The 24,127-nt window shown below is 29.6% G+C and overlaps 1 protein-coding gene across 5 annotated transcripts; it reads right to left on the bottom strand.

The window, feature by feature from the left end:
* Nucleotides 1–250: 250 nt before the first annotated feature.
* Nucleotides 251–9,333, bottom strand: LOC119681858. 5 transcript variants are annotated; one of them, XM_038095149.1, is made up of 9 exons: nucleotides 9,226–9,333; nucleotides 9,077–9,162; nucleotides 8,024–8,193; nucleotides 7,392–7,626; nucleotides 7,213–7,327; nucleotides 7,040–7,158; nucleotides 6,911–6,975; nucleotides 1,469–1,658; nucleotides 251–1,392 (listed from the first exon to the last, which is right to left on the bottom strand). In XM_038095149.1, exons 7-9 carry the CDS (start codon nucleotides 6,913–6,915, stop codon nucleotides 448–450), a joined length of 1,140 nt encoding a protein of 379 aa, XP_037951077.1. In that variant the 5' UTR covers nucleotides 6,916–6,975; nucleotides 7,040–7,158; nucleotides 7,213–7,327; nucleotides 7,392–7,626; nucleotides 8,024–8,193; nucleotides 9,077–9,162; nucleotides 9,226–9,333; the 3' UTR covers nucleotides 251–447. The 5 variants fall into 5 exon arrangements, with proteins under 5 accessions (XP_037951077.1, XP_037951078.1, XP_037951079.1 ...); XM_038095150.1 differs by having other exon boundaries at nucleotides 7,050–7,158; XM_038095151.1 differs by having other exon boundaries at nucleotides 7,213–7,317.
* Nucleotides 9,334–24,127: the final 14,794 nt, after the last annotated feature.

The following is a 24,127-nucleotide window of genomic DNA, read 5'->3' as shown; positions in this document are numbered from 1 at the left end:
AGATAGGTAGTTAGGTAGATTATACCAGCAATCCTAAGACATCCACTTAGGCTTACAGGCCTCATGTGTTATCGTGTAATTATAAACTAAAGACTTACACCCACCTAAAATCATTCTTTAAGTATGTACTTAATTTTTGAAGCTGGGTATTTCATTGAATAAGATTTTAAGCAATAAGTACATATACATTCTTTTGATTAAAAAATTTTTTATTTTACTTAAAATTTCGATATATACGGGGAGTAATATTAAAACTTTTTCATTAATACATTTTATTTGTTACATTTTTTTGTTGAATTGTTATAATCTATGTGAAAGACTTTGTTGATATGGTTATGTTTTTAAAACTGGTTTTTGGTATGAATAGATCGCATTATTTAAATATGAATATTGTAGAAGTCCTGTTATGAACGATTTGAGTTTCGACAAGTCCGGGTTAAGTTAAAATTACTTTTGTTTTTTTTTTATGACACGTTTTTTGGCTGGGCGACATTTTTTCTTCTTATTTTGTGGTGTTCGATAGGGAGTGTAGTCAAAGTCCTCGGAATCCATATGCCAGTCCATCATTTTAACATCACTGAAAGAATCGTTTTCGGTACTCATGATAGAAGGTTGCGTTGATAGGGAACATTTGTCCTGATTCGTGAAAATTTTTTGTATCTTTTTTCTATCGAAACCATTTTTCTTCTTCTTATAAATGTTTCGTTTATTCTTCTTAGCATTTCGTTTCTTTTTCTGATAAACACCTTTCGGATTAGCAGGTTTGTTTTTTGCCTGGAAAAAATTATTTAGTTCTTTTATTCCTCTTTTATTACCGATCGCTTTGACTTTGTTTTCTTGTTGTCTTTGTTTCTGGATTTTATTAACAACCTTTCGTTTATTTTTCTTATTCGGTTTTTTTCCTTTTGGTGTTGATTTTACATAATGAATAAGATCAGTGAGGGAGTGAGTATTGTCTTTTGGTAAGGGAGGACAATAAATCATAGGCATTATTTTCTTTATTGCCTTTCGCTGTTTTGCTGGTTTTTTTCGTTGGATAGGTTTTCTTTTTTTTGGTTGCTTTGGTTTTTTTTTTATTTGTTTTTTCTTTGGAGCCTCTTCTTTTGGAATAATAGTATTTTGAATGATCGCTTTGTTTGGACCATTTTTCTTTTTTCTATATATTCGTTTTGCTTTTTGACGTTTCGGCTTAATTACAGGTAAAGGATTCGGATTTTTAGCGTTGTTGTTTGTAGTAATTTTTTTTATGGCTTTTCTCTTAAAGCCTGGTTTTCTGGGCCTACGAATCATTATATTTCTTTTTCTGTGTTCAGCAATATTGATTTGATTCCTCCGTTCTGCTAATATATCTATAAATCTATCGACGTAAAAATCTGTTGCTTCTGTATTAAGCTATTTATAAAAAAAACATAATTAATCATTTTTTTGGGATTTATATATATGTATATATATATATATATATGCTTACTGGCACATTCTTCTCTGAAGCATTTTGTTGTAGACTTCTTTCAAATTCCAAAACCTTAGCAATATCATCCATTGATAATTTCTTTTCGCATAGCTGGTTCATCCATTTATTGTATTTTTTGGTGTAATAAACACCTTCATTTAGATTTTCCAAACTGTTAAGTGTCATTTGTGGAGCTTCTTTGAAGTGTCTAATATAAATAAAAATAATTTTTTTTTATTATATGGAACTTTGACTTTACAATAATATTGTTCAGTTTTTTAAATTTATTGAAAAAATTAGTGTTTTTTATTTAAATATATTGAAGTACAATTCAAGTTATCAAAAAAAAAAAAAGAAAGTCAAACTTTTATTTGATTGTGATATATATATACGCTCTTTGATGGAGGTTTAAATATACAAAGTTGAAATAATGGACATTTGTGTAGAAGAGAATGTGTTGTTTAAATATTCAAAATTTTAAGAAATTCGCTAAGGTATCGCATCAGCAATCACAGTATACAAGTCAGTCATTGCGACTGTCTAAGAAAGGATTTTACTGCGTTATCGCATTAGCAACCACAACACAAAAGCCGGTTCATCGCCTTTGTTCCTTTGTTTCGAGTATGGCTCTTCGGTTCCTTTTTTAAAAAAAATTGGGCAGTCAACAAATTAAGTTAAAATTAAGTCTGCTTCGGTTGTGCATATGACTTTTTTTATTATTTTCGAAAATATTCCCATAATTTTTTACTAATTGACTTGTTTTATATGTATATAATTTAATATAATTTAATATATAAATAATAGGTGATATAAAAAATGTTTTGAAAAGCAAATTTTGTTCATTGAAAATCAATTTTAATCAAGTTATATTGACCATTATTATACCTATATGATCTTATGCCATTTTTCTGGTAACTTCATAATTCTATCAAGGTAGAACTTTGTAGTTTATTGCTAAAAAAACTTAACCAAGTGATTTTTAGCGTTCCTCCGGTTTCTTTTTTTTACCATTAAAGAGGTTTTGTATAGTCGTTTTGCAAATAGCAGTCAGATGGTGCAAGTTCCGGGCTATACGAAGGATGCATCAAAATTTCCTTACTAAATTCCGTAAATTTTTCCGAAGCAATGTGAGTATTAAAGCACTAAATTAACCATTGTACTAAGCTAGAGCACGTCATAGTAATAATAATAATTATAATAATAATTCCCTTTACGTTCCATCAAACACTCAACATAACCTTATTTGCCGTCTATCAAGGCTCTGAAGTCATTCATGAAACGTCACCAGCTTTTGACGATGATCGTTTGCATTGGATATTATTATATTTAATACATTTTTCAACTATATTATATTAGGAATATAATATAGTTTGGCTTATGTATTTGTAGAAATTCTTTAGGGTCATTAAAATTTGGAATGGCTGTCTGCTTAGAATGGTCTCATGAACACTTTAAATTGCATTTTGACACTAAAACTTTCTCTTGACTATTTATTAGCTGATATTGATTGTTTAACATCAGTTAAGATTTCATTTTAGTTTTACTAATCTTCTTATAGAAATTGTGAGCGATAGTCTACTAGCGGGATGTATTTATTTATAATCTCTAGTTTAGTTTTTTTTTTCTTTTAATATCGAGCATTGAAGAAGAGTTTTTGAATAAAATGTTGAAGAAGGTTCACCCTGCTAGGTAGGAGCTATATAGCAAATCCAATAAAAGTTCCTAACCAAACTATCAATTTGTTTCGAGTCATTAGAGATATATGAAGTCTGACGTCATGATGTAATACAACTCCTATTCTGTTGGCAAATTCCTAACGCTTTTTCTTAATTGTTTCGTTGAAGCGGTCGAGTTGTGATCAGTAGAGGAACTAATTAATCGAGGCACCAGGCTAGAGTTGCTCGTAAAACACAACTCCCCGCAATAACTGGATTTCAATGTCGAATATTGAAGAAGAGTTTCTTAATAAAACATTGTAGGAAGTTCATGCTTTCATTACATCACTACGTATATACATGTATGGTTGTCTTGGTTTACCATAAATAATTCTAACCGTTGTTACCACAAATTAAGCTCAAGGTCTTAACATAAAAATTTGTAACCTTTTTGTTTGTTTACATAGAATAACAAAACTATAATATAATCATTCAATACGTTATTTCTTAAGCGCATTTGGAGCAGAGTTACCAGAGAATGGGATAAAATGTATCTAAGCATGAAACCATTTGTTCATCAAAAATCTCACACTTCCGCCACAACAATTTGTGGCCACTGATCCTTTGCTGTTGTATGAAGCAAAAAATTTATATTCCGCAGTGATACGCAAAAACTGCCAATGTTATTGTTGTTGTGGTTGTTAGCCATATCCTTACGAATACAAAAACAAAAAGAAAATTTACCAAAAAAATAAAATAAAAAGATAGAAAATACTGAAATTAAGTTGATATTTCGTATATTGGTTGGTTGGCTTTAGTTGGTGGTACGGCTTGATGCTTGGTAGTTTGGTTAGTTTAAGCGGCGCATGAGATGAGTTCTCTTTTTTTTTTGCACAGTATGTTCTTCATAGTTTTGGTAGAAAAAAAGTTTTCATCTATTGGCTTACAGCACATGTAATATCACATAAACTTAAGCATGAATTACAATTTAACACAACTGCTTCATCAAATGAAATCAATTTACAAGTCACGTTGTCGCTGGACAATAAATACATCAGAGTCTATTTAATAAAATCATGATGTGCACTTTGGGAGTTTAACAGAGCACTCACACACACACACACACCCACACACAAGGTTACATTCTCACACAGATACACAGATACATTTGCACTTGCATATTCCTTGGATAAGCAAACACAAAGTGATTTTTTATCTTATGGCATGCCAATGCGGCACTGTTGCCATATGCACTGTGGTTATGGCAACAATGGCTATAGCCAAAGCCACATTCACAGCCACATCCACAGCCACTGGCTGAGCTTAGCACGAGTATATGTTTATAAGCTGCTTTATTTGCGCTTATACGTAAGTCGATATGTAATTGCATGTATGAGTGGCGGTACATGCATGTGTGTGTATCTATGTTGCCATGCTATCTACTTGTATCGATTTGATATTTATAAATAATGCCACTCATTGAGATACTTTACGTTTGCTATGCATATGGTATATCAATTGCGCGATATCAGTTTAAATAACCAAACAGCAGCAATAAGGAGCTAATAGAAGATGAAAAAAATAAAATAAATGTTAGTTACTAAAACATAAATTGTTACATGTACAACAACAACAAAAACAACACGAACAGTAACAACAACAGTACTAACAGAACCATAACAGTCACAATCACAATCACCATCAACATTAGTGGCATTAAGTAAAACTGTGCAGTGCACAGATACCACAAACACTCAACGTTAAGCTTGAGATACATGCTTAACCGTATGATTTGTGTGTAGTGGAGCTATTTTAACCATTGGACCCCCAAGGCTATTCGGTATGTTGGTCGACCATAGCCAATTCTTTTAATTTTCTTTGCTTTTCGATTGAAAAATATAAACGTGGAAAAGAGAAAAATGTGTTTGGTTGGCAAAAATTGGTCAGCAACGGCAACGGAATAATAAATAATAAAGCTTTTACTTTATGAATGTGGCCAACAGAAGTTGGAGCTACAATTCAACGCTCTTCCAATTTAACACAGCAAAGCTAACAAAAATGGTAACAACAACAACCACAAACAATAACAATAGCAGCAACATCACCAGCTATAAGCAAATATTAGAAGAAAAAGCAATGTATCTGAGCAAAAAAAAAATTGTATCTGTAGTCAATTTTTGTTGGTACCCACATAAAAAAACAATTTGGAAGTGATGCGGAAAAGCAGTACAAAAAAAAGGAGAAATATTATAAAAGAAAAGCCGCCTGAACAGTGGCAAAAAAATCTATGGGAAGTGCCCTCGTGGAGCTTGTCAAAACACATTCATTCCTACAATATTGAAACCCGGAACCATATTTAAAAGCTAAAAATTGCAGTTCAAGATTCAAGAGTTTGAAGGTCATTCAATTAGCTTATTTGTTTATTGGGGTGTTCGGTTCGGTTCGGTTTGTTTGTTTGCACACAGCACATTTACGGTCACAGGAACCCAGTGGAATGTATAAATCTATTTATGTGATTTTGATTTCAAAAGAAATGATTTATTTCTGTTCGAATTGTATTTTTACACATGTCCGAAATTGATTTCATATGGTTCAGATTATGCAGATTTAATAACATTAGGAAGAGAGAGATTCGCTGATTTATGAAGTAACTTGATTTTACCTTAATTTATAATATATACGAATTTTTTAGATCAGATATGAGTATTATATAAATAATTGTATAGAAGTGCAATTGATAATATTCTACAAATACAAAAACAATTTGTATAAATCATACAAATTAATTATATATTAAAATTTTTTTTTTTATATGCCATCTTTAAGAACTCTAGAATTATATACCAGCTTTTTTTATAACTTAGTTTTGTAAACAATAAGCTTTTTATGAACTAGATGGGACTGTATGATATTCTATCTATAGGTAGAAATGAAGAATTGAATGGAATTCAAACGCTCTCGTATTAGATAAGTTGCTGTATACAGTTCTCATCGATATTACTCTTAAAAATAATAAAAACTGACATCTAAATATTCTATTCGAACTTTTTATTTAAAAAAAGAAAATCTAATGTAACACTTTGGTAATGAAACAATAATAAAAATAACGAGTCGAAAGACAATCGAAAGATCTGAATAAGGAGGCAGTGCTACAGTCAGTTTAGGATTTTTCAGTTGGCAATAGAAAGTTGTTATTAGATTATCTTACCTATTTCTTGTGTTGAAATACTCAATATAACTAAATCAAATGAATATCGTAACTACCCAAAAATAACCTTAAAGTTATAGTCAAAATTTTCAGTAAACTCCGACAATGATAGAAATATTAAAATCTATCCGCGATGTGGTTTCCTGAACGAGTTACTCATAAAATATATAGGTATATCTGATATATAGGTATATCAGAAGAATAACATGATTTTATTATGTATGAATTATTGTACATATATGCACATTGTTATGAATAAGTAAACCCATTGATAAGATTAATATAAAGCCATTGTACATAAAACAAAAAATACAAATTAAAAAAATATGTTTACCAGATACATTCAAATATATTTGGGGAAATGGCACTACTACACTACTCTAGAAGATAGATTGCATTGAAGACAAATATTTATTACTCAAGTTGACTATAATGTGTAGCCAGTAAAATATAGTTAAGTGTAAAATATTATTGTGTTTATTAAAATTTTAGTACAAAAATCTTGTTTTAGTATGTTATTCATATCTAATTATTAAAAATTTCACAATCATAAGGACTTCGTTTCAAAATTATAATAATTATTAGAATAGGACTTACCTCATGGTAACTAAAGTTTTTTGAGTTAAATCAGTACGCGATTAGAAATGATCAATAAAGTGATCCTAAAGATAATTATAAAATACGTTTTTTAATAACCTTTAAAGATATATTTAAAATTTGACTTACTTAAACGTACCGTCGTATGTGCAGTAAAGTATGTTACTACCAAATCTGAATTGCAGTTTCGGATATCGGCAACTATAACATAAGTTTTCGCAAAACTTCTTGATATTGGCCAAGTAAACCTATTGAAAATAAAGCAATACAAAATATATTTTTTTATAACTGAAAAATCCTACTTGCTTGAATATTCAAACAATATTCTTATCTTCCTCAGATAAAATATTAACAATTCTTGTTTGTAGGACTGAGTTTTTCGGCTTCGGCAGAAAAAAAGGATATTGCTAAATTAAACTACATTATATATAATAAAATAAATTTTTTAACTGATTTAAAAGAAGTCTTAAATTTTACATACCAAAATGCACAGTAGTCCTTTATGCAAATCTGCTACTATCAAATCTTCAAAGTAGTCAGATATTTGAATTTCGCAAATATAGGGTTTGCTTAGGCACGTCAAACATCAATTAATCCAAAAATCTTGTGCAGTGGTATTAGATCAGTAACTACTGATACTGATCAAATCAGCAGAGAAATGCTGATAGCGAATCCTGGGAATATTTGAATTTTGGCATATATTACAAAAGTTTTGTCTAAAAAATAAATATTTTCAGCTGCTAATAATGAGACAATCTTCTTAGATTATAAAAAATAATGAATAAAAATATAAAAATTTACTTTTATCTGATAAATTTCAAATTTTTAGAAAACTCAAGGCTAACCTGAAAATTTATTTGTATATTATTGGCAATAGACACCAATATGCTAGTTCAATAGATCTTTCTTACAAAATGGAATTATTGTTTATTTTTTTTTTTGTTTTAATGAAATACGGTTGAGTTAGAAACTAAACCAATTTCAGTTATACACGCAGTCAGTGCTCAGCTTAACTTAACTTATTTCAATTCATAAATTCATAAGCAATCATTATACTTACTATGTCATGGGCTTAGTAAAATTAGCATAATAGTCTGAATATGTATAACTCACCTCTGTGTACATCTTATAAGATCCAGACCAAGTTTCTCTTAGAACTTAATGACGTCTGCGATTAAGCTGGAGAATATACCTATCAGTTTTATTTCAATCTGTTTCGTTGTCAATTATTCAAGCGCGATTTGAAGTGTTCGACAAATACATCAATTTCGTGTGCAAATTATCTTAAATTATTTATTTAATTCAATTACTGAGTATTTAATATCACGTTTTGAGTAATGACATTTAGAAATAAGCATAAAAAATATAAATTTAGAGCAACTCGATCTATATTTTCACAAGAATAAAACAAATTTTATCTGATAAAAATTTTTTGAATAATTTAATGCAACAATTTTTTTATACTCACTAACACAAAGAGCTAAGCTTACTATATTTTATATGAAAATAATGTCTATAATAAATTTTTAAATAATAAAGCGGCACAGGAGATTATGGTGATCCGGTAAACGGTAGAAATTTTTGAAAAAGTTGAAGGTGTACATGGTAACAACGTATTTGCCATATTACTGGATATATGTATGTATATTCTATGTAAAAGCTGTTAAGAACTATTAAACATAAAAAAACGGGAGTACACAACTATGCATAGTTGATAGACTCATTTAGGTACAGTATTCACCCGTTATTCTTTATGGATTGCGATTTTTTATTTGAATCGATTTTTATGGATCAGAATAAAATGACCCAAGAAAGCAGAACGATTGTTTCTGGTACTTTGATCACATTCCTTGTTAAAAATTCTTGTACTATCATGATTTAGTGCCATCGCATAACACTCAAATCTATAATTGTAAAATTAATTTGTGTAAATATACTGACTAATCGTTTTCAAACCTAGTACAGTAACGCACTACAGTGCTATCAACTTACATATTAAGAATTGTGGCATTATCTTTTAGTTACGTTTTTCAAATTATTGATAAAACCACTGTTTCGAAGAAAGCAGAAACAAGGTTGAAGTTATAGTTTATATATTAATTCCATATTAATGATTATAGATTATAATTCCAAAAGTATGAAAAATTCAAATTAAAAATATCTTACCTCAGCACAAGTACAAAAGGGATTAATTCTCTTAAATCGATTAAGATAAAATCTTAATCGATGCCTTCCAATATTACGGATGAAGGCTGCCAAAATAAGGAAGAAAAGATGAGTTTTTCTTTAAATTTATTAAATTTTTATAACTTTACCTCAGTTCCAAAATTTGTAATGAGTCAAGCACTATTTGCTAATTTTAAATCAAATCAAATAATAAATTTCGCTAGTAAATATATTGAAAATTAAATATTTACAAAATAAATGAATATTTGCTGTTATTTTAATGCAGCAAAAATAATTTAAAATAAAATTTAAAGTTACATTAAAAAACATATTTGTTTAAAATTATTGATATTGGTTACTACGTTTGAACAGAAACAAATCAGAGTTATCTAGGTTACTATCTGTTTTTACAAGGCACTGGAGCATAGGACGACATGGAGCTAAGCTTGGCCTACCCCGTGTGTCTACCAGCTAACGAAGAAAGGACACCAGAATACCTGCTGTGTTCTATGTCCAGGCTCGGCCAGAACTAAGCTTAAGTTTCTGACAGCTAAATTAAAACGTACTTGTCTTAATACATATAATTATCGGAGATTGAAAAAGGTAGATCTTGACGGAAGACAGTTGGAGTAAGCAGATGTATCACACCACGATGAAGGACAAGGTGAAGGAAATCTTAACTGACTAATAGGGACTCTACCTCGAAGTAATAACGTAGTCCCGTGGTAGGATAAAGTCTCTATGAATGAATAAATTTTTTATATGTAACATTATATATTCAAAAAGTATGCAGCAGAGGTTATAGAAAGTATAAGAGCGTATTTAAATCACATGATTTGAAAGAAATACATGATTGAAATTATATCAAAGTGCTATACTACAGCATTTTTTTATGCGTGTTACTACTGAATGTATGTAATATTTTTCTAAAACTATATGTTATATAAAATATATACATCAATTCAAGTAGTTGTTTTCAGGCTATTGCTTACATTTACATAATATATACCGAGGTAGTAAAAGCTCATATACAGACAGCTCATCCCAATTGAAAATTTATGAGCAAAGGCAATTAATATACTAAATACTAACATATATCTTTGGGCGAAAGACTGCCAAAGACCCACATTACCACATACATTATTTTATGAACTGATAAGAGTATTAATAAATGAATTCGAATACTAATAATTAAGTTAAATAATTGCAATATCCATAGTCAAATTTAATGAGTTCTTCTAGATGAATTACAGGTATCTTTCAATTTTTCTGAAATATATGTAATACGGACATTATTACCAAACCAGTAAAATGAAACTATTGTTATGTATTTTATTTGAGAATGCAAATAAAAATTAGAAAATTATTCCGGCACAGAAATATTTAATAGCATTCAGGATTGATAAATTGAGCCGAAATTTTATGAATTGTTGTAATGTTTGTTTGTAAGTTATTTTCGCGCACTTACTCACCTTTCAATGAAAAACCATTATTTCAGATATGTTTTTCCACTGAATTTTCTACTTTTTGTTAAGCTATAAAACATGCATGAATGACTTCATCAAAATACACAATTTCGGCAAAACCGAAATACTGTAGTTAATGCCTCATATACCGCACTCATGGCTGGATGGCTGGATGATATTTGTATTCAGTGACTTACTTCAACCATATCGAAAATCGAAAATGAATTTTGTAGCGTTTTTCTAAAGCAAACAATTACGTGTATTGTGATTGCCATTGGCGTTCACAATAGAACGGCTCAAACGGACAATAGAATAGCAAATGGCTCACTCTCGTTCGTTCCATGCATAAATGCGATATTTAAGTACTTTTACAAATATTGGAGTAATTGTATAGCAACGCATAATAATGAACAATTTGACGCATAAATATAAACAAATCGCATCTATTTACATATATACATATAAATTCTATTTCAAATACATAGATACGCACATACACAGACACAGCGACATGTAATATTCTTTGTACGTAAAAATTTTGAAAATGTACTTCGGGGCGTATGTACTAAGTGGGTATTGCTTTATAACCGTCAATGAATGCTAAGAGGATTTCAGTGCGATTATGATTGTGCGCTTTCGATAATAATGATTTCGATGATGGCTACGGTGATAGTGTTGATAGGACTAACGTTTCAATATTGATGATGACGCTACTTTCATCCATTCGCCATTCGCCATTCCACACTAAGATCCTTATAATGGTAATGTTCTCATAATATTGCTAAATGACATTAATAAGTTTTTGCTTTTGTTTTGGCAATTCGAGTGTCCTTGGTTTGTCTTATGTTTCTTACTAGTTGTGCTTTTTTTCTAGTTTTTGTAATTTTTCGTCCTTATATTTTGGTATTTTGGTGGTAATGAGATTGTTTATGATCAACTTCAGATTCAAACACTTCCTGTTTGGGTTTTTGTTTCTTTAGGATTTTCATCCTTCGTACGGTTTATCTTTATCCAGGCAAAAAACAATATTTTTTCTTGATTATAAGTAGCATATTAAGAGTTTATTTAGGATTATTTACATGGGTTTTACTATGGAATATATTTAAAATATTTTTATTTTTGATATTTATAGTTTTATTATTTTTGATAATAATTTGAAATATTGTAATTTGAAGTAAATGAAATAAAATTATTTTCAATTCTGATATTAAGTTATATAAAATTAAATGTATTTTCCCTTCTTAAATAATAATCTGTGCTGCTAATAAAAATTTTTAATAAAAGATTATACAATAATATATCACCTGCCTTTGCATAAATATTTTTAAAATATAATAAAATAATAAAGACCACGGATGATGGGTATTTGGCAATACTCGAAACAGCTGTATGGTCAGCCAAAAATTCAATTAATTAAAATAATATAAAAAACAAATTTTTGTTGTTATATTTCACTACTGTTCGAAAAAACCTCTTTATAATAAAATAATGGCATAAAAAAGTATAGAAGTTTTTTTCTTCTTCTCCTAGTTATTTTTTTTTTTGTGTGCGCTATTTTATGGAATACTCAATATTCCATATACAGTATGACAGTTATTTAAGTTGTTAATTAGCTTTAGATTGGATTTAAAACTCTGAATGTTTTATATGGGAACACAAGGGGTCAATAGACTTAAGTAAATTCTCATGATTGCTGGTATAACCCAACCTAACCTAGACTAGATAAGCTTAAATGTTCTTAATTTATGTTGTGACATTTTTCAACTAAAGTTAAGAGTTCGAAGTAAAAAAAATAAAGTATACAATAATAAACGATAATTGCATTCCTGTATTTAAGAACATAACACGAAATCTGTAGATTGTTAAGTATAATTAAATTCCTTATTTAAAAATTTTTTATACATAACTCCCATTTCTTCTTAAATGAATTACCTTTTCCCACTGTACATCATTTGAACCATTTAATACCTTAATTAATTTATATACATATAGCATAGCTTTTTGAAAATATTTACACTGAAACGGTTTTAATATTGGGCATCTTCCCATTTAATATTGACATTATTCTATTTCATTTAAATGGTATAGCATGCAGTTGTTGGATTCCTTTTTGGCTGTCGATTTCCATATCGCCAAGAAGATTACTTTGGATCTGAATAAAACAATCGAAGAGGTTTTTTTTAGAGAATAAGTCCTGTAGTGATTTTTTCGTCCTTCAGGATAATCGAGGTTCTTGTAGCAATGATTTTCTCTGTATTGGTTTTTTAAATAATATTGTAAGAGCATAGAAGATCGCGCTGAACTTAATAATCCAAGAGATCTTTTTAGAGAGAATTGTTGCAATATGTTCTCCATCTGGGATAATCGAATTTGTTGCAACAATAGATATCACTACTTTTGGATGTAAAGTAAGAGTTATTTTTATTGTGGATTCTTGAGTAAAATATTTGGCTTACTAAGATATCACGATTCTTTAATACCATTTATTCAATGCATACGAAAGAAATTCATTTGGTTTATTAACATACTTAAAAATATGTCGTATATATAATATGAAATTGTACACCGTTGTAGATTTGAAATAAACTTCTTGTCATAGGACATAAATTTCTTAGCTGAAAATTTAAATTTTATTGACTACTGACTAGTAATTGGTGTTATTACAGGTCACACTAATTGTACAAAACATCTATTTCGTCATAGCCTTGCTGACCATAGATTATGTCTATATTGGTTAGAGACCGGTGACACTTTGGAACATGCACTATACTCCGCCCTCAAAAAACTAAGACTCGAAGGTGAGGAGTTCGATATTGTAAGTAGCTAAAATAATAGTTCGTTATCTCTTTCAAGCGTTCATTGCTTCTTCAGAAAGAACCAAATTTTTTATAAAGTGTCGGCATGTGGATCTGATTACATTTAATATTTACAGTATGATTGCTGTTAATTTATTTTATAATTTATTTCTGAGCTGGTTTTAGTGAGGTGAACTTTCACATGTTGGCCTTAATATTTTCCATCTATGGAGAAATAAATTTGAAATGACGATAACCTTTAAGTAATCACTAAGTTTCCAGAAAACCATGACCGTATACATGCGCATAGATATTAGAAATATAATAAGTTTTTTGTTCCAAAAAAAAAAAAAAAATTGAAATAAAATCAATAGAATCAAAATTGCTTATTTTAGGATTTATTTTAATTAAACCAAGCCATCACCTTTGAAATCAATTTATCAATTCAAAGAATAACATGTATTTATCCGTCATCTATTCCCAGTATTTGTAAAACGCACTCATATGAAACTCACTCAAATGAGTAGCATGCGCTGTGCCGCATCCAAGATAATGCACTCAAAATCAGCTGTTGCATGAATGTTTTTATAAACACTGGAATATGGCGCTTTCCTAATTGGAAAATATGAAAGGAAAATTGTTACAAAATGTCAACAACCTGCAATTGGAAGGTATTATTTGAGTGGGTGGTGGAGGGTGGTTGAGTGGTGCAATTTTACTCCATCTCAAGTAAATTATGCACAGCATCTTTGACATAAACAATATGTGACGCGACTTATTGTTTTGAAAAGTAACAAGCAAACAATGGTGGAAAAGGAGGAAAACAGTGGAGGAGCGGAGTGGCGAAGGAGAGTGCATCATGAACAATAAGAAATACCACAATAAATTTGTATCTGGAGTGCTTTAAATGTGAATATTGCATGAGAATAGGAACAAGAAAGCTGCCACTTTAAACTGACGTTTTTGTCATTTGAATTAATTTAGGTTCACGTCAGGAGCTGATGCCGGCTCCTGATGCTGGCAGGAGTAGTTAAGGTTTCTGGTATATTTTATATTTATTCTTGCTTTATGTTAAATGGCTTATAAAATGTTCAACTCACAACGTAATTACTTTTGTTATGGAGTAATAGTTTTCTGTATGGAAATACTTAATTCTACTGCTTGTTATGGTTTTCCAGTTGAGATTCAAAATTGGTTAATAATTGTATCATTATTGAAATATTGCCAACATTATCAGTGAGGGTTTGTGATGAAATATTTATTCATCATTTTATATATTTTAATGATTTTTAATTTTAATCAGTAACCAGTAAAAAAGTTCATCTTTATTTTAAGTTTTCCCTGACAATAGTACTAATAAATTTTTTTGTGGAGGATAATCGGTTAAAAGTATCGATTTATATTTTATAGTCATTCAATTATATAGTGACTTAAGTTAAATACAAATATCATAGTTAAGGTTAAGGGTTTTGAGATTAGAAAATATATTATTTGTATTTTTTGTTATATTTTTAACAAAAGTGAAAGTTTTATTATTAGTGACTATCTTAGCTGATGTTATGTGACACTAACAAACAATAATATTAAGATTTTGATAAAAATAATATATGTTTGAGAAAAGTTTAGTGTAAGTGTAATGTGAAGTGTAAGTTTTAGTATTAGTGAATATCTCACTAGATGTTAAGAGTGATATTTACTAAAAATAATACTAACGTAATCTGTAGAAGGACGAAAAATAGTGCCCGGTGTGAATGTATTGCATATATTGAATAAATATATATTTCTCCGAGATGCTAAAAAAAAAATATGGTATACTGGTGTAAATTATACTTCCAGTAATGTTGACATAAAGTATGATTCGTCTATTTTATCGGGTTTAATTAGTTGTTTTTTTATGTTTGGAAAAGAACAGTTGCAGCACGTATTACTTCTCTTATTTAATCAAAAGAAGAAAACTGTCATCGGTTGCTAATAGAATAAGCTGGTGAAAACGCTTTGTCGATTTATTAGTCTCTGGTAGACCAATAAGGTATGAAGACAAACAATTGTAGGAATTATTGGATGATTAACCAACTCAAAATTAAGAGCAATTAGCGAAAGTATTAAATGTGTTACAAGAAGCAATCGTCAGATGTTCACAAGCAATAGGAAGATCAGAAACTTGGTAAATGGGTCCCACACGGTTTAAATGGAAAAGCGCAAAGGCACTTATGAAATGTTCCTTCTATGCCACGAAAGAAAATCATTTTTGTGAAATTGTAAAGTGTAGCGGAAAATGGATTTATTTTAAAACCCTGAATTGAAAAATATTGTAGCTTTCACCCGGCGAAGCCAGTCTTTTAACAGCATGGTCGAGTCGCTTTGGTAAGAGGACCATGCTTTGTGTCTGGTGGCATCAGAGCCTATAAACAAATGGAATGATCCAGAGGATAAGGCAAAATGATTTCGCTTGGAGAGGACGATCTTCCATAACTGCCGTACTCATCAAATCTGGCACAGTCTGACTATTTCTTTATATTTCTTGCTCGATGAATGGTTTGCAGCAAAAGACGGCAGTTTTCAGGCGTGGTATTTATGAATTGTCTGAAAGATGGACAAAATGTATAGAAGGCGATAGATAATACTTTGAATAAAATAAATTAATTTTTCTTGATAGAAATGTGTTTCTTTACTTAAAAATCGGAAAAAACTTGTGCACTCATCCAAAACTTCTAAATACTTCTCAAAATGTCCGATCCTTAAGACGGATAAGTATTGTGCTAAAATACATTTAAATATATATTATTTACATTGCATGTGATATGATGATACCATAAAAATTTTAAAAAAATTTCAAATCAGTGAACATTACAAGAGGACTTACTTGTTTACTTAATTGACCATAAAAACTCGTAATCTTAGTGCTCTCTCTATTCAATCACTTTATCAAAGACATAGTTTCCCTACACGTCTTTTTTTTCCAATTATCGCTTAAACCTCATTTTTCGTTGAAGTATTGTCATTCATTTTCACGAAAAGACATAGCTACTAATACCACTAATTTTCTGAATATTGTCAATGTTATAACAAAGAACGTACAGCTTGTTGTACATTTTCATGTACATCAAGTGCGTTTAATGTTCCTTCAACTGGATCACATTCTGTGTACGCACCTTCTCCAGTCTCATACTTGATGTGCGATTAAAGTTCCCTCAACTGATCACATTATCGGAGACATCTCATTATCGGTCTACCTCTAAATCTTTTTCCTCCAAGTACCGCTTCAAATATTTTTTTCGTTGCAGCATCTACATCCATTCTTACGAAATCATCTAACTAGCAAAGCCGCTGAATGTTAATTCACTGAACTATAACAATGTCGTGATAAATCTCATTATCCATTTGGATGTGATAGTTTATGTTGAAGCTATTTGAGCCAGTGCACTTGAGCACTTTTACTCTTTTTTAACTCGAGGCATTCTTAAAACCCCTCTTCACGCCTTGATTGGATTATTGTTTATCATTTCATCAGACTAAGCAATAATTGACCTCAGATCTGCATACCTCCCAGAGGAGCCAGTAACCATTCTGAGATTTGATAACGCGATGTTGGTAAGTCTGTCAGTTTTCGCAAATAATTTCAGGGCTCTATCTTTTATGTATTTTTTGATGGGATCAATCTTGAGGTCTCTGAGGATGTCATTCGTCCTAATGTACCATGGTACTTGGAAAAGTCTTCTCAGAGTAATCGTTACCAATTCGTAGTGGACCAAATATCTTACTAAGATAAGATAGCGTCTATGCTTCTGTAGACTTCTCATATATATAACAAGCTCTTGGTCCAATTCGTAATAAACTAAATATTTTACTAAGATAAGATAGCGTCTATGCTTCTGTAGACTTTTCTTATATATAACAATATTTGCTAAGTATTTTGTTTTATATAAAATTATACTATTATTATTTGGACACCTAAATGCATTAGGAATGATACATTTAATTCTTAAGAAAAAAACGCAAGACCATAACTTTTATTTTTATTGAAAACCTTTCCATATATAAAAAATAAATGCCTTAAAATTCCTCAACTAGTGTACGTTCAGAGAACTGTTATAAAAGCGAACTCTGAACTTCACTCAAACGTGGCAAATGCAACTGTGAGAAATGAGTCTGTACCATGACCAGTGTTAACTCCAATTTTATTATGCTCTCTCTCTTCGTGGCACACTCTGAATGCGAATTTGAGTATTTCAGCATTGACTACGAAAATCACAGAAGAAAAAACTACACAAACACGATGGGCTTTCGTTTTCGATGAACTCCGCCAGTGTTTCGTTTTTGCAAGGATGTACTTTTCTGAAGAAAACACGAACAACAAAGCATTCGTGTGTCACACTGCCAAAGACAGCACACAGAGTGCGTTGAGTACAATTTTCGAATTTGGCCACATCGTGTTTGTGTATCAGTTTCGCCTACAAAATAGTAAAAAATCACAGCATATCTTCAGGATTCTAGCCGCTGATGATAGTAGATGCGTTGCGAACGTTGGTATTGACGGTCGGTTCGGTGAAAGTGTTAGTGCAGAAGCCGAAAAATAGATATTTGATATCTTATCTTACACAGAGAAGTGAACATAGAGAAGATAGCGTTAAGTAAAGTGTTAAGAGTAATAAAGTGCAAGTGGCTAAATGCAATTTTCAATTTGTTTGCATTTCTCGAGTTGAATCCTCTTGGCTGTTTGACGAATTTTGTGGATATTTGGCAAAGCACAGCAAAATTGGAAAACAACAAGTAAATATTTGTGTTAAATTTAAAATATGCTAGTCTTAGATTTGAAGTTATCTTCTGAGATATACTATCGCTACGTGTGGTACGTGTGAATTTGGTGCAATACGTTAACAGATTCGCTGATATTCCTCATATATTTCATAAGTTTGTCAGTGAGATTTCCGGTATTTTTCCAACTTATATATTATAATGGCTTTCTCCTCTACTTGCTGTAATGTAGTATTGTAGTTGGATTTGTTGTGTTATATTTTATTTTTAGTTTTATTGTGCTGAAAATAGAAATTTGTCGACTTTGCAATTTTCATGCTGTTTGCAAAACCAAACATAACCACTTTTCTAGCATTTGGCGCTAATATTTTTCTTCCTCTATTTCAGTTTCATTTCAGTTTAGTTCAGTTTGGTTCAGTTTTGTTCAGTTTGTTTAAGTTTATTTTATTTATTTATTTATTTATGTTCTCAGTGTATTTGTGTGTAAGTCTAACCTACATTTTGGCCAACAATGTTGTTGAGATACTTCACATAAGCACAGCATGGCTGTAGCACAGGGTATTCCTTGCCTAAGTACAAGTTCATTGAGTCCTGAATTTGTACTCCATATTTCCTGTAGCTTCTGTAAAACACTTTTCCTTATAGTTTTGCTTTCGGTCGTTTTATTTTCTGCTTAGCTTAAATGTGTTTACTGGATTCATTTTTTAGTTTCACTCTAATTTGTATGCGATTTGTGTTTGTAGGGAAAATGGTTTGTTTAGTGCTGAGCAGAAATTTTCTTAAACTTTTTCATTCTTTTTTTTTTTCTTTTCTTACAATTGATTTCATTTTATTCTTTTCATTTTTGCTTTTTTAAGTTATGATTGTCTTTTTTTTCGCAGTAGTAAAATTTCAATTTAAAAATTTGGTTGCTGCCAATTTCAAGTCGAAATTCAATAGCATAATTCGCATGGCATCCTGTGATACTCGTCCTCGTCCTCGTACGAGTACGTGTGTGTGTTTAACATTTTTTGGCATCCTTTCGCTCCTTGCAACGACAATACGTTCCTGCTGCTACTGCCGCTGCCGCTGCGGATGCTGCTTCTTGGCTGGCTTACTTCGCCAATATTTCTTAAGCGACAATATTGTTTGCGTTCTTATTGCGTATGTTTGTGTTTTCTTACCATTGCCGGATGTTTATGTAGACGTGAGCCAGTGTTTGTATGTATCAGTTGTGTGTATCAGTGTTTATGAGTTGTATCTGTATTTGTATGCGTAAGATTGTAGCTGGCGTTTATGTATGCGATCGCGTCTTTATTTTGCTCCTTTATGGACATGCTTCAGATTATTTATGTGGTGATTACCTCTTTGAGTTATTGCCGAAATTATCAAGAGTGTAATAAAATTCAGTCGAATTTATTTTCCGTCTGAAGTTTCACTGCAAACATACGTCGAATTGCTGTAATGTTTATCGCCAACGATAAGATAAATCTTTGCTTTACCAAATGCAATTGAGATTTTACCGTCAATGCATGACTTCCTCATATTTTCTTTATTTTTATTTTTTTTTTCATTTTGTTTTTAATAATTTAAGCGCCATGTAAATAGCACTTTTATACTTATAAACACTTGAGTTAACAGGGATACTTTATGCTAAGGAAGTGTTTATTGTGTAAGAAAGGAAGAAGACTAAAAGTAAGAAAAACAAAGAATGAAACAAAAAGTTTAATAAATTGTATTTTTATTTTTAAATATATTTATCAATAAACATTTTATAATTAACTGCAGGCAGTCTTCAAACAAAAAATATATTATTTTGTTGTACCGAGTTTAATGTCTTAATTCACACTTTAATACAATTAAGTACAAAATCCTCAATTAATTAATTAAGTCATACAATAAAAAAAGCATAGAGCTAGTTGTTTTAACAAACAGAATTCATAAGTAAAAAGTGAACCCTTTCACTATGTTCGCTCTAACAGTTAAAATTCATCAGAATAGTTCCTCCACATCTCTCGTTAACTTCGTAGCTGATTTGTTTTTTCATATTAATTACAAAGTTTTTACATATTTTTTACATATTTTTATATTTTATATTTTAAAATATATTTTAATTATATTTTTTTATTTCGTTATATTTATTTTAAAATAAAATATTTTTTATTTCCTAAATTCTAAATATTTTTGAAAATTTTTGTTTTATGTTTTAAAATACTTTTTAAATTTTAATATTTTAATTTTTACATATTAATATTTTTCTACTTTGCTATATCTTATGTACTTTATATATTTTTTATAAATTTTGTTTTATATTTTTTAATTGGTAGTAGCTCGTGAGCATCACCGCTAAGTGTAAGATTTGAACCCATAAGTCGCATTTCTGAAATGACCTCTGTAAAACGATTTGTGAAGATCTAAGCTATCACACTATGAAATTGCTTTCCTGTAATTAGGTGGTGAAACATAGGAAGCTTAGTATTTGAATTTCTAAATTTATCAAAGCTAGTAATTTCAAATAGTTTCTTAATATGAAAATAATGCATTTGCCAAAAACCTCCCAATATTGAAATACTGTTTTTCTAAATCATTCAGTTACACATCAACTTTCAGATGATTTAATATACATTAATTGCTAAATTGTCACTGCTAAGTGTTCAAGCCACTAATAATGAAGTTAAAAACTATCTGTTGTCACTATTAGTCAGCGATTTCATCCTTATAAAAGTAGTCAAGTTTCATACACTGAGATTTTAAACACAAAATTTCTTTAGGTATTAACGGAATTACTAATGGTTCCTTAAGAGCATTCTTTAGGTTAGATGAGGTTAATATCAAGTGGCGCCCTAGTATCCAAAGCCCATTTAAACTCAAATTATGGTCCATTGTAGTATCACAGGCATTATTTAGGTCTAAGGCATTCCTTAGGATTGATATAAAATACTAAACGGCTATAATTAAGGGTTACTTACAGACAAATTCTTGTCTAAACGCTTGGAAAGATTGTAAACTTAATAAGCCAGCTAATGTTTCCTTTACCTGTTACTCTTATTTATTTAGTAAACATGATCAGAGAAAAGTTATTTAAAAATATTGTATCAATTAAATTGCAATAAACCACATACTACATACTAAACCACATATTTCATAAATCAAGTCGAAGAAACAGTTTGGCTTCAGATATAAACACTATATCACATCATCATCAAAGTAAAAGCTAATTGAGAATTCATTTCAGAATCAATAAATCGATTGAAATTATTTTTTATAAAAAATTATAGTTTATTTAAAACAATAAAACTTATTATCTTAATAAATGCAATATCATTGTATCTAAATGAGTACGTAAATTTTCCAGGTTAAAAGATACTCTTTTAGGAATATTTTTAATCATTTTTGCAGAAAACTTTATTTACCTTTAAATTTTTAAAATATGTTTTCATTTATTTTTCAATATATACATAAATCATTATCAATTCAGAATTTTTTATAAAAAATTTCTATGTAAAATATTAGTTCTATCATAGAAAGTTTTTTTTATAATCGGTCTTTTCAGAAAGCCATCCCTGCTTTTTTCGCAGAAAAGATATAAATAACTATGATAGAAATAAAATCATAAAAACAACTATTAAATAAATTTATTAAAGTAACTGAAAATTTTTTAATAGATAATTCCATACCTATTATTATCTATTCTTATCAAAGTATCTCAGAAAAATTCAACTAGACTTACAGAAAAAAACTAAAAATTTTAAGGAAGATCTCTGAGGAAACATTTTTTATCTTAAAAACATAATATATATCAGGCAAACTCTAGGGCACAAGAGTATTGATAATATCACAAAAGAAATTTTTCATTTCAGTTGTTTTTAATTATTTCCCTATTTAAAATAATAATTATAATAATTTGTTGAATTTTTTTCTACTATCATTAGACACACGAAGCCCCTTTTTTAGCACTTTTTGCGCAGTTTGCTTTTCCCTAAATATTTTCGAAGAAAGGTTTTCTACCTTAATTAATTATCGAATGATATAGGCTCAACTTTACTTACCCTTTCTGTCAATGAATTAATTTATTACTATTTTTTTAACTGAGTATCTCACACCTAATATAAATAATAGAGAAAAATTTCAACTTTAGACATTTAAACAGCTTGGAAAATTATGGTTTATTAAGGAAAAAATGTGAAGAAATTATTTTTAATATTTGATTTAGCGAGAGACTTTAAAATTTTTAAATGAGCTCTGAATATAAATATTTTATATTTTATTCATTTTGCTTCTATATATAATAAAAGAATTTAATTTTTGTTACTTAACAAACTTTTTATACTGAACTCATCATAAAAACAGGCATTGGATTTGATGGTAGGTCTCTAATATTTAGAGACCTTTATAGACCTATGTAGATGCTGTACTATTGTTGCCTGCACCAATGTTTACCTTTAACTATCGCTGGAAAATAGTCGAATTATTAAATTGAATATTTTTTGTATATAATTATGAAATCTAATAATAAAGCATTAGGGATTTTATTTTTCAGTAGTGATTTCTTGAGAAATAAAAAGTTAACGTCAAGGTAAGCTAGTCAAATTACTTATTGAGAACATTTTGAATATTGGAGTTGGCCCTTTAGTTGCTAAGTTTTGTTTTATTTAAAAAATTACTAGAAACAGTTTTAGAAGTAAAATTTGTTAATGGTAAATATACTCTGATCATTCAATTTGGTTTGGACTTAATTGGATTCAATTACTGCATTATATATTTTAAAACTAAAATACTTTCTAAAATCAATTTACGTTAAATAAAACTATAATTAATATTGACTCTGTCGCATCCATTGAATTGTGGGCTGCCTTCAGAAATTCTTGAGAACTGGAGGGTTAATTACTTTATTTAGTTGTATTGAGGATCTCTCATTTAAGTTATAATTATGACCATGGTATCTATCTATTGGTACACAATAGATCAAGGTGGTCACAGTAAAAAGAGCCCTTGGCTAACATAACATTATAACATCATAACATTTTGACTTAAACAAAATATATATAAAAAACAACAATACATAATAAAAACAACAGTACATAATAAAAAACAACAAAATATAATATAATGCTTAGTTTCCTGATGATGACTTTATTCTAACTTCGAAATATCGACGCTATAAAAATTATTGTAAGATATGTCATGGTTTTATTTTTAATTCTGTTTTTAACCATAATAAAAAATTTGAACAATTTGCCTGAACACTATATTAAAAATCCTTTGGTCATAAAATAATAAATATTCCATAAAGACAATAAAATAGTATGAGCTATAAAATTACTACTACAGCCAAACTTCCATAACTCGAACTTCTATAACTGGAATTTTCTGATCTCGAACCAAAAACAGTGCACCAAAGTTTTAGAGAGCAAATTACATACAATTCTGCTTTAATAACTCGAATTTCTATAATTCGAATTTCTCTTTAACTTGAAATAACAGAAATTTTATTCCTTGCCGATACGAATATGGGAAAGTGCATTCTATAAGTCGAATTTTTGTTTTAAGTATAAATGCATTTTGCTGTTAGGGGAAGTCCCTTTTTTCTAAACTAAGTGTTTAATTTTTTCGCTCTTATTTTGCTTGTTTGTACAAATTCCAGTCACTGGCAGCGTGGTTTTAAGTAAATAAAATAACTTCCAATGCTACTCTTAACGATTACATTGAGTTTGACAATGAAATTTGTACATCAAGTTTTTCTACAGACGACGATATTATTGAGCACTATAGCTCTAAATTACTGGATCCAATTCTAAGCACAACGGAAAGTGATGATGAGGGCTCGGTGAATGTAATTGTTTATCAGCCTTCCAAGAATGAAGTAGAAGACTCATTCAATGACTCTAATGATATTACAACTGATGATCACTATAAGAGTATGAATAAACTGAAATCTCTTTTTACTGAAAGTAAGAAAAAAAATTAAACTCCTAATTTCTGAATATTTTACTTCACTATAACTTCTCTGCTCTCTCTGCTCATTTAATTACAAATTAATGAATATATTTAAATGT

The sequence above is a fragment of the Teleopsis dalmanni genome, chromosome 2, assembly GCF_002237135.1.
Source record: "Teleopsis dalmanni isolate 2A chromosome 2, ASM223713v2, whole genome shotgun sequence".
In the NCBI taxonomy this organism is placed as follows: domain Eukaryota; kingdom Metazoa; phylum Arthropoda; class Insecta; order Diptera; family Diopsidae; genus Teleopsis; species Teleopsis dalmanni.
Note: the sequence above shows the minus strand (reverse complement) of the source record. Positions and strands in the feature narration are given on the sequence as shown.